The sequence below is a fragment of the Cyprinus carpio genome, chromosome B11, assembly GCF_018340385.1.
Source record: "Cyprinus carpio isolate SPL01 chromosome B11, ASM1834038v1, whole genome shotgun sequence".
Lineage (NCBI taxonomy): Eukaryota > Metazoa > Chordata > Actinopteri > Cypriniformes > Cyprinidae > Cyprinus > Cyprinus carpio.
In genome coordinates, this window is record NC_056607.1 from 21,485,292 (window position 1) to 21,496,512 (window position 11,221).

The 11,221-nt window shown below is 37.3% G+C and overlaps 1 protein-coding gene across 1 annotated transcript in view; it reads right to left on the bottom strand.

Annotated features, from left to right (window-relative positions):
• The window catches only part of pla2r1 (phospholipase A2 receptor 1), a 31,303-nt gene extending 20,302 nt beyond the window's left edge, over positions 1–11,001 (bottom strand). Inside the window, exons 1-9 of the mRNA XM_042734560.1 lie at positions 10,610–11,001; positions 7,744–8,127; positions 6,740–6,913; positions 6,134–6,298; positions 4,727–4,840; positions 4,144–4,290; positions 1,363–1,551; positions 1,131–1,288; positions 718–828 (exon numbers count right to left, since the gene is read on the bottom strand). Coding sequence (XP_042590494.1) covers positions 718–828; positions 1,131–1,288; positions 1,363–1,551; positions 4,144–4,290; positions 4,727–4,840; positions 6,134–6,298; positions 6,740–6,913; positions 7,744–8,127; positions 10,610–10,769 — 1,602 coding nt within the window. The 5' untranslated portion in view covers positions 10,770–11,001. The remainder of the gene's footprint in view (positions 1–717; positions 829–1,130; positions 1,289–1,362; positions 1,552–4,143; positions 4,291–4,726; positions 4,841–6,133; positions 6,299–6,739; positions 6,914–7,743; positions 8,128–10,609) is intronic.
• Between the last annotated feature and the right edge of the window lie 220 nt (positions 11,002–11,221).

Genomic DNA, 11,221 nt, shown 5'->3' on the forward strand with positions numbered 1-11,221 from the left:
CTTTTTACAAACTTGTGATTAATATGTTTATTATGCCTTCAGTACCTACTTCTACCACTGGATAGCACTTATGGGTCAAGTCTTTGGGTGGGGCGGGGGGTGGATGTTTATTTGTTAAAATGTAAGTTATATATGTTTGTATTTAAAAAAAGTGTAATTACAAGTGACTATCTGTTAACATTTCTAATAATAAAAATATTTAAACCACAATTCAGCTAGCCTATGTGGTGAATGAATCACTGAAAAGATCCAAAGCAAAAGAATGATTAATATGTGAAGTTTATTTTAGTATTATTTATATATCATTATAGTATTCTTTATTTTTATATTTAATTTGAATTTTTTGTCATTTTGTTATGTGCTTTTGTGATTTTTATTAGTTCTTTTAATATGTTTTGTTCTTGCTTATAATGAAATATAACTTTAATTTAATATTATCTCTGTTTTATTTGAGTGATTTTAATGATTCAACTTAGTTAACAATGCATTTAATTTTTTTTTTTTTTTCAACTAATGTATTTATATTTTATTTGATTTCAGGTTTATTTCAATTGATTTTCTACAAAAATAGTCATATTTGCCAGCAAAACATAAGCAAAAATGACATTTTAATCTTTGATTTCTTTTGTTACTTTCCTATTTTCCTTCAACAAGACCATCCTCTGGCTTCTAAGTTCATTTAACCTCATGATTATGTGTGTTAAAGTACACTCTCACCTCTGGACATCCTTCATCCCATTCTCCAGTAGGATGCTGTGGAACGAGACCCGAGGTCTTACAGATTGCAGCATGCTGCTCTTCACAGTCCTCAAACTGCCATCTGCTGTCCTAAAACACACACACAAAGAGTCCTTCATCAAGAACGGAAGAAAGGGTCAGATCTGTCATGTGACCCGGTGGATGCCTAGACCGCTGGTTTACTGCTATGACTAACTGGTGACTGTGCATCTGATTACAAAGGATAAAGCTTTCATGTAGTGACTGTCTCTGAAATCAGATCTTGCCATTTCAGCTTGCACACAGCTGCTGTCTGATTCTGGACACGTGAGTCCTCTCTGACCACAAACTGTATGCTCGGTTTATGACTGCCGTCCTATGACATTAATCTGACCTTTGACCTCTGATCTCACCTTCCGGTCTGCGGTAACGCAGATTCGTTTGTCGCCATGGTTATGGGAAGGCTCCTGAGAGTACCAGGATGTGAATGTGACTGAAGAGCCGTCTGACCACTGGACTGATGAAAGTTTGTCCTCCTTATGCAAGCCGATCCACACCTTAGAGTCGGATCCTGACACAACCAACACATAACTTAAAAAATGACACTATAAAGTGAAAAAAATTGTATTTCAATCCAGTACCAACCATTGGACAGCAGTTTCAGTAGTAGTTCTTGCTGGCAGAGGGAGTGGACACTGACCAGCTCTGCTTGAAGAGCTTTGCATGCGCTAGAAGAGCCGTCCCAGCTCGACTTCTCATCCAGGTACCGGTAACAAAACCCATTATGGTCCAACCAACCACCAGGACAAATCGTCTCCTTATACTGCCAGTTATCTTGTAAACAAACAGACAGAGAGAAGATTTAACAATAGATTTAAAAATAAATACTACAGTTAGAACAGGAACAGGCTACTGTTCTTTCCATAAGACCTTGAAACCTTTGTTAGATCGACTCTGTTCTCCTGATACTAGCGCTGATATGCTATAAATAACTCCTAATGACACCTACTGGAAAGATGAAAGGTACAAATTGAAGTGACAAATTTTTGGTTGTTTGTTGATAGTGTTTTTTTTCTCTTTTTATACTTTTATACTATATATTTATACTTTCTCTTATATGTGTGGTGAGGGTGTTTTTTTATATTATATTATATTATATTATATTATATTATATTATATTATATTATATTATATTATATTATATTATTGGATGTTGGATTTAAACTGAGTCAATTTGTAAATGTTTATTAATCTTTTTTTATTTATTTATTTTAAACTTTTTTAACTAAAAAGATTTAGATCATCAAACTAATTTTAATATTACACAAAGATAATTCAAGTAAATACAAAATGCAGATTTTAAATGATGATTTCATTTATTAATGGAAAAAAGCTGTCCAAACATGCCTGGCCCTGCGTGAAAAATTAATTGCCCCCTCCAGTTAAATCATGAAAGAGCTGTAATTAACCACATTATTTTAGAAAGTGGAGATAAACTTCACTAGCCCCACCCAGGACTGATAACTGCCAGACCTGTTGAATCAAGAAATCACTTAAACAGAACCTGTCTGACAAAGTGAAGCATGCTTAAAAAGCAACACATCATGCCCCGATCTAAAGAAATTCAAGAACAGATAAGAAACAAAATAGTTGACATGTATCAGTCTGGAAAGGGTTATAAAGCCATTTATAAAGCTTTGGGACTCCAGCGAACCATGGTCAGAGCCATTATCCACAAATGGATAAAACTTGGAACAGTAGTGACCTTGCCAGTAGTGGCCAGCCTTTAAATTACTCCAAGAGCACAACGATGACTCATCAGGGAGGTCATAAAAGAACCCAGAACAACATCTAAAGAACTGCAGGCCTCACTTGCCTCAGTTAAGGTCAGTGTTCATGATTCAACAATAAGAAAAAGAATGGGCAAAAACGGCTCCATGGGAGAGGTCCAAGACGAAAGCCACTACTGACCAAAAATAACACAGAGGCTCGTCTCACATTTTCTAAAAAATATTTTGATTATCCCCAAGATTTTGGGGCAAATATTCTGTGGACTGATGAGACAAAAGTTGAACTTTTTGGAAGGTGTGTGTCCCATTACATCTGATGTAAAACCAACACTGGATTTCATAAAAAGAACATCATACCAGCAGTCAAACATGGTGGTGGTAGTGTGATGGTCTGGGGCTGCGTCTTGCCATAACTGATGGAAGCATGAATTCTGCACTCTGTCAGAAAACCCTGAAGGAGAATGTTCAGCCATCAGTTTGTGACCTCAAGCTCAAGCACACTTGGGTTCTGCAGCAGGACAATGATCCCAAACACACCAGCAAGTCCACCTCTGAATGGCTCAAGAAAAACTAAATTAAGGTTTTGGAGTGACCAAGTCAAAGTCCGGACTTAAATCCGATTGAGATACTGTGGTATGACCTTAAACAGTCCATTCATGCTCGAAAACCCTCCAATGTGGCTGAATTGAAACAATTCTGCAAAGAAGAATGGGCAAAAATTCTTCCACAGCGATGTGAAAGACTCATTGCCAATTATCGCAAATGCTTGATTGCAGTTGTTGTTACAAAGGATGGCACTACAAGTTATTAGGCAATTACTTTTTCACGTACGGCCAGGCAGGTTTGCAGTATTTTTTGCTTTTTTAAATTAATTAATTATTTAATTATTTCATTTTTTATTTTTTTATTTTATCTGTTATCTTTGTGTAATTAGCACTGATGATCTGAATCATTCAAGTGTGACAAATATGCAGAAAAAAAAGGGCGGGGGCAAAAACTTTTTCACACCACTGTGTGTGTGTGTGTGTGTGTGTGTGTGTGTGTGTGTGTGTATATATATATATATATATATATATATATATATATATATATATATATATATATATAAAAGAGGTATTGATTTCAATCAAGCCAACTTTATAATCTCAAGCCAATCCTAGTCATTTTATATTGTTGCTGATGACCCCTACCTTTCCATATTTACAAACACACTTTGAGAATCTGTGTGTTTGTGTGTTTTTGACAGCCAGGGCCAGGAGGTCAAACTCTAGATGAGACACAGCTGTTGTGCTTTTGAGCAAAACTCAGGACACGCCCTCATTTTTCTCTTCACAGTCAACACTAACCATCATGGAAACAATAGTCACTACTCTGTATCAGACAGCGGACTCTTTCCTTCAATAATGTGCTCTGGAAAATGTAAACACATTTTACGTGATACTGGCTGTTACATGCTGGGGCTAAAGCTTAAACTAGACCAAACTTGAGAAAACAAGGTGGATGGAGAGTCTGGGAAAAGTCAGACATGTTAGAGGAAAAGACAAAGAGCTATTAGAAACGGATGAATGGACGGACAAAAAAGCTGGATTAATGAATGGGAAAGATGCATGAGCAGTCAGATCACTCATGTATTTACCAAGCGGCTCGGCATTCCGGCTGTATTCGGTGGCTTTTTTGCAGATGTAAGGCAAGGCTGACTCACAGGACAGACTCTGCCAGGAACCCTGCGTGGAGTTAAACACCCCACACTGCTGGTTCTCCTGCACCGGTGTGGAGGTCAGATCTGGACAGGAAGATGAACACTGAATAGGGTATTTAAAGGGAGAGTTCACCTAAAAATGACAATTCTGTCAACATTTACTCCTTCTCGTGTTGTTCCAAACCTGTATGCGTTTCCTTCTTCTGAAGAAGATCTTTTGAAGAATGTTGGTAACCAAACCAATGGCTACCACCAACTTTTTGGTTACCCACATTTATATTTTTTGTGTGTTTAACAGAAGAAAGTAAGTTATTGATTTATGCTTTTAGAATAGATGTTTATTACCTTAAGGAAAACGCTTTAACGCGTTTACAGGACCACACACACTGTTGGCTTACCTCCATGTAAATTCACTCAATGATGACAGAACTGTTATTTTTGGGTGAACTATTTATAATATAATAGGTAATACTAGCCATGAAGAACAACTCTTCAACCTAATATCATAAGCCAACTGTACCTGCGGTGTAACTGACGAGAGCCAAAGGAGATTCATCAGACCACTGCCATCCCCCGTGTTGACTGAGATGGTTTAATCCAATCCAGACCATCACACCCATATCTGAGAGTCTTTCTGGTGGAACACAGTAACAACAATGACACATCAATGAAACATTCCATGAAACACAACATGGAACATTAGGAAGAATGTACAGTATGAGCTTCTCTTTTCCATACAGTAATAGTGGATGGTCCAAAAGCACCATAAAAGGTGTCCATATGACTATTAAATGCATCTTATAGCTTCAGAAGAGTGAGTATATAGTGTTAGAGTCACATGGGCTACTTTTTTGTCCTTTCTGTAGCTAGTCAGTACCCTTCACAAAGACCTGCCCCCCCCCCTTAGTTACTGTTACTACATCTGTTACTACGCTGTTCTCACACAGAGAAAAACACATCGCAGAGCAAAGAGAGAACTGACCACGCACCAACAGACTAGACAGAGCAGGTTACTTTTGCTATGGAACAAAGTCTCAGCTTTCTAATTTTGCCATTTTTTTTAGGAATTTTTTTTTTAAAAATACGGTTTTGTGGCTTTTTAATGTGTGACAGATTGCTGTAGCGCCTGATTTCAGTTGGCACATGAATCGATTGTCTCTCCCTCTTTACTAGTTATAGCATGAAGTAAACATGAATGAACATCAGAAGGTATCTTATTTCAACCGTGGAAAGATGTTAATACACACAGTTTTTCAAGTCCACCAATGTTAATGTACTCTCCTTACTGATACACACACATATGTGACCCTGGAGCACAAAACCTCTTAAGTCTTAAGTCGCTGGTGTATATTTGTAGCAATAGCCAAAACAAACATTGTATGGGTCAAATTTATCGATTTTTCTTTTATGCCAAAAATCATTAGGATATTAAGTAAAGATCATGTTCCATGAAGATATTTAGTAAATTTCCTACCATAAATACATAAAAACGTAATTTTTGATTAGTAATACGCTTTGCTAAGGATTTATTTGGACAACTTCAAAGGAGATTTTTTCAATATTTTGATTTTTTTTTTTGCACCCTCAGATTCTAGATTTTCAAATAGTTGTATCTCGGCCAAATACTGACCTATCCTAATAAACCATACATCAATGGAAAGCTTTTATATGATGTATAAATCTCAATTTCGAAAAATTGACACTTAAGACTAGTTTTGTGGTTCAGGGTCATATATATATATATATATATATATATATATATATATATATATATATATATATATATATATATATATATATAAACAATGGCTGTTATGGTTATCTAGTTAGACCAGCACTAAACCAGTGTTAGCATCATGTCAGCAAAGAAACACAAAGAAATGATTTCAAAGTACCTTTTTGCACAAACATTTGAGCATGTGTATACCTTTAATATAGCTTTGTTCGCTGGACTGTGTGATGGACAGAAGACTCCCACCCTGTGCTTGACAGGAAGTAAGAGCTTGACTCCAGGTGAGGATGGAGTACAAGTTAAACTGATAACAGGCATTCAGCTCCGGATGGCCCTCCCAGAATTCATTGCAGCCTGACACTGGAAATAACACACATGGATAGGCTCTGTTTGGTTCCTTTAGTTAGTTTGTATATACTCAGTATTCACTACTGTACAAAATTTTCTTTATTTTTAAAAAAATGTTTTTAAAAGAAGTTTCACCAAGGCTGCATTTATTTGATTAATAATACAGTAAAAACTGCAGTCTTCAGTGTCACATGATCCTGCCGAAATCATTCTGATATGATGATTTGCTAAAGAAACATTTCTTTTTACTGTCAATGTTGAAAAGAGTTTTGCTGCCTTTTTTTGTGTGGAAATTGTAAAACATTTTTTCATAATACTTAGATGATTAGAAAGTTTTAAAAACACCATTTATTTAAAATAGAAATACTGTCACTTTTGATCTTCAGACCTTGCTAAACAGAATGGTAGTGTATAGAAAAGTATATATTTCATTTACTTAATCTGTGATTTTACCTGGACTGGGGCAGAAGCCCCATTTCTCATCCTGATCATAGTGGTTAGTAGTGGCACACCAGAGGTGACGGTCCTCTCTGCCCTCAGAGGTACAATCCCAGAACCATTTATTGTTGTATTTGAAGGGTATGGAGCAGGTCATGCCATGGGAGTTTCCTTGTAACGTGTGGATGTCTGTCAACATCAAGAAAACAAACAGAAGCTGTATGACTGCAGCCACATCAAATAAACCTCATCAAACAATCCACTCAATGCAACAGGTTATAGTAGTCAACCAAAATGTGATTTCAGTCGTCAATACCAATATTTAGACAGCAGGTTGACTGCAGTTTGGTTTAGGCAACTTTATATTTGAAGTAATGTGGTGTGACACATAAGCCGAAGAATTCAGGAAAAAACTAAACAAAACAGGAAATGATATATCATAGAGATGACCCCTGGTAAACGTCAGTAAGTCCTAAAATGTATTATGTGTTTTAATAACTGGATACACACTTACATATCACTATTTCTCATCTTTAATAAATGTCAGTTTGGGAAAAGTAGTCATTTTATTGGGGCTAGATGTTAACCCATTTGTTAAACATTTACTGTCCAAAAAAGTGTATTTTTTATGTGTCACTTTTTTTATGAATTGTTTTGTGTTTTTATGGGTTTTTTACTGTTAAAATGTACCTTAAAATACTACTTGTTAATGGCAAATGGATTACCATTAAATGTAAAGTCAACATTAATAATGCTGGAAATGTTCATATGCCTTTTTGTAGGGAAAAAGTGTGACTACTACCCCCAGTGTCCCCAACTTTAAAAATACCGACAGCCAATCAGAAGCTGCCTGATTTTTAAAAACTCAAACATTTAAAGCGGCAGGCACACTTACAAAAAAACAGAACATTATCATCTGTTCTCAATGTGACCGGCTTTTAAACTCGATTTTTACTTTGATTTATTGTATATGTCACTGATACTAGATTTTATAAAAAATGTGTTTGAAGACATCTTGCCTTCATATGGGTAAGCGCATGGCCCTTCACCGGCCGCCCCGTAAATCCTCCACTGATGCAGAGCGACCCTCTTCACCACCACTTTAGAGTCCACCACCGCTAACTTATTATTCATCGCTCCATACAACATGCTGCCCCCACAGCGCCACCACATGGATGGGAGGGAAACGTCACACTCAAAGATGCCCACGTCAGGCTGCAGCGACTTGGTCGCGTTGATCCCTAGACATCGATTGGTGCCCAGATTGTAGAGACGGTGCCGGGACACCCATTTCCAAAGCAGGGCGGCAGACGGGGGCTCACAGCTGGTCAGAGACAGACCGGACGAGTCTGCTGAGAGGCAAAGCTTCCGCGATACGCTCTCCAACCGGAAAACGCCTTTACCTGAGTTACACAAACACAGATGCACAACAACATCATACATGGCAATTTTTGAATTGGTCAAGCTAAGGCATATTTTCTTGTCGTATCAAATACACTTGGGAGATGTAAGGCCCTGGGGTTTTTGACCAGTGGGAAAAGCCTTTCTTTAGGAGTATTATATAGCCATTTACATGCACAGCCATGTTAGATTATAAAGGCCAGTGATATTGGAGATTCGAAGGCATTCAGAGGCACTGAGGTATCAGACAGGTCTGATTATGCAGCGAACAGATAGAAAGATACAGCGGGTATCTCCAGTTTCACCTCCACAGAATGGGGCTTAATATTTCAGAGTTCTCAGAGCCGTCAGGGCTGAGGGTCTTTTGTGGGCGTTGACACGAAAGAGTAATTGAAGATACAGGGTGAAGACAAAGATTTTCTCAAACAGTCGAACACACAGGGTATCGTCAAACTTCAAAGGGAAGCTATGCATTATCCGAGAGCTTGAAAGACTTGGAAGTATAGGATTTTCTTGTCCGGTAGTGATATTTCTATTTCGCTTATGCTGGGAATGGGAAGAATAAGTTAAGATATTGAATAGGGTGAATACTATGGCACATTTTTGATCTGCAATGTTTTCAAATATGTTACTAAAGCAGCTTACTCCCTCACACAATCTTGAAATAGAAAAGATTCGATTCACAGACAGAAGCCTGAATTATTCTTTCAAATTTGGAGCCCTATCCTAAAACACTTTAATGAGGCAAACATGTCCTAGCGTTTTCTTGACCTTTTTTCTATTTTTATATAGCCTGTATATGTGTGTGTATATATAAACACACTCTCTAGTTTGAGGACCAAGTCTCACTATTAACCATTAAGTGTGACTTTTGCCTCAATAAACTCCTTAACAGTTATTAATTAAATAACATGTAGGACGTGTTATTATCGGTCTGAGTGAGGGTGTAGGTGTGTGTTTATGTATGTGGTGACCTCAGCTGACCCTGTTTAGAACCAGCGGGGTGACACACAATGCTGGTTCCCAAGTAACGCACATTATGATAAATGCATACCTGGAATGCAATGCTAGTCACTTTGGATTAAAGCATCTGCCAGATGCATGAATGTAAATGCAAATGCTGTGGGACTGTAACGAATCAGGCTGTTGGACAAACTTCAGAAACCCACTGTGTCCTTCAGCAGGGGTCATACTTGTGAAATTCCATTTATTAGAGGAGAAGTCATGCAGTATACTGTATTGTCTGCAAGATTTGCTCAGTTTTAGGCTTGAAGAGAAATGTGGACAACATGGCAATTTACAAAAACATGATTAACAATGCACTGAACGTTCATTGATTGTAAAGCAAAGATATGGAATATAACCCTTCAGTCTTTCAGTCTATTTAAAGTGTATGGACAAACAGACAGAAAAACAGATAGATAGATAGATAGATAGATAGATAGATAGATAGATAGATAGATAGATAGATAGATAGATAGATTTTTTTAATGTCTTTTTCATTTTTATTTCAAAAACGTATTTACTAGTAGTGGTTTTGTATTTTAAATGTTATATAAATTATAAAACAACACTATATTAAGCCAAGGCTACCTATAATAAGAAAAGATGTTGAACAAGAAAGTTGAACTGTGTTATTTACAAAAGATTATGTCAATTTATACTCCCTTTTCTTTTTGTATTTTTTATTTCAAGAAAGTTTTTCTAGCAGTGGTTTTGTATTTGAATTGTATTACTGTGTTATTTACAAAGGGTTACTGTGCATGTTCATTTATACCGGGGCAGGTTGTCACAACATTAATTAATCAATAAAATTGGTGGCCAAATCAATAATGTGATATCTTAGGTTGTTGTTTCTTGTCACAGTTTTGCATTTTCATGAGTTGGTTCATGTCATAATAGTTTAACCAGTTACATTTACCAGATGAATTCAGATTTCATTGTGACAAACATATTCTGTCTGGGTTATGTTGTCCCAAAGGTCAACATGTGTTCAAAAACCTATTTGTGTCCAGGTCTTTGAGGTATAGGCCTGTAAAAAACAAACCTGCAATGAAAATATCCTTAAGTTTAGCTTAAAGTCTACTTTTTAAAGTTTTGTCCAAACTGCTTCTCTGTTGTATCATGTGATGAGCAGCCGCCTATCGGTTTGTTTGTGAGAAGTAGACTTTCACTAAGACAAGGACAGCAGTTACGTAAGTCTTTAAAACACATTACCAGCCACATTTAACTTACTCTCCCGTTTGAGACTAAAATAATAGTCTTTGCAGGGTGATCCCAGATGAGGAATGACACGCTACGGCCAGTCTTTCACAGAGAACAGCTGGACTATGCGCTCTACATACTAATGCAATCTGCAAATCACAGCACTCTTAATCTACACGACAAACTTTTGATCCTGACCAAACCCAGGCGCTCATGCCATCGAGCAAACTATCGTTTCATTATAAAGAAAGATACGTCGCGCAGGCCGATTGCACTTACTGTACAGTTCGAGAAGTTGAGTTTTGTTCCAAACTTCAGTTTTGTCCGACACTTCCGCAGCAGCACAAGCTAAACGACTGACATAAAACAGCATATAAAGGACATAAAGCGCTTCATGGAAGCGAATACGAAGAGTTTGAGTGTGACCTCGCATTTCCATTGGAGATGAGCGCGCCGCATAGACTGCAGCCTGTTTTTCTCCACACTTTCCGCGAGTTTTTGGGATTCTCTACGTCACTGGTCTCTCTTTAGGGCAGTAAAAGGCAAAACATATTCCTCTTACAGCCCGTCTTCTCTCAACGCGACGCGACCAAATTAGAACGATGCGTTCTAGAATCCCGGCGGGTCGCGTCGCGACTGTGCAGTGTCTGACAAATCTATTATTGCGTAAGCATGCATTTGGCCAGAGAGTGACCAAAATACGGCGCTAATTATATTAAATATTCCATTAAAAATACAGATTATGTTTTAACTCACTGCACTGCACAGGAGCTGCATCTGAAGTGATTTATATTACACGAAAAGGCGGATTTATACTGTTTAAGGCTGCACAAAGCATCACATATGCATTTACTGTACACAGCTTGCAGAATTAATGTTATGAAATTAATG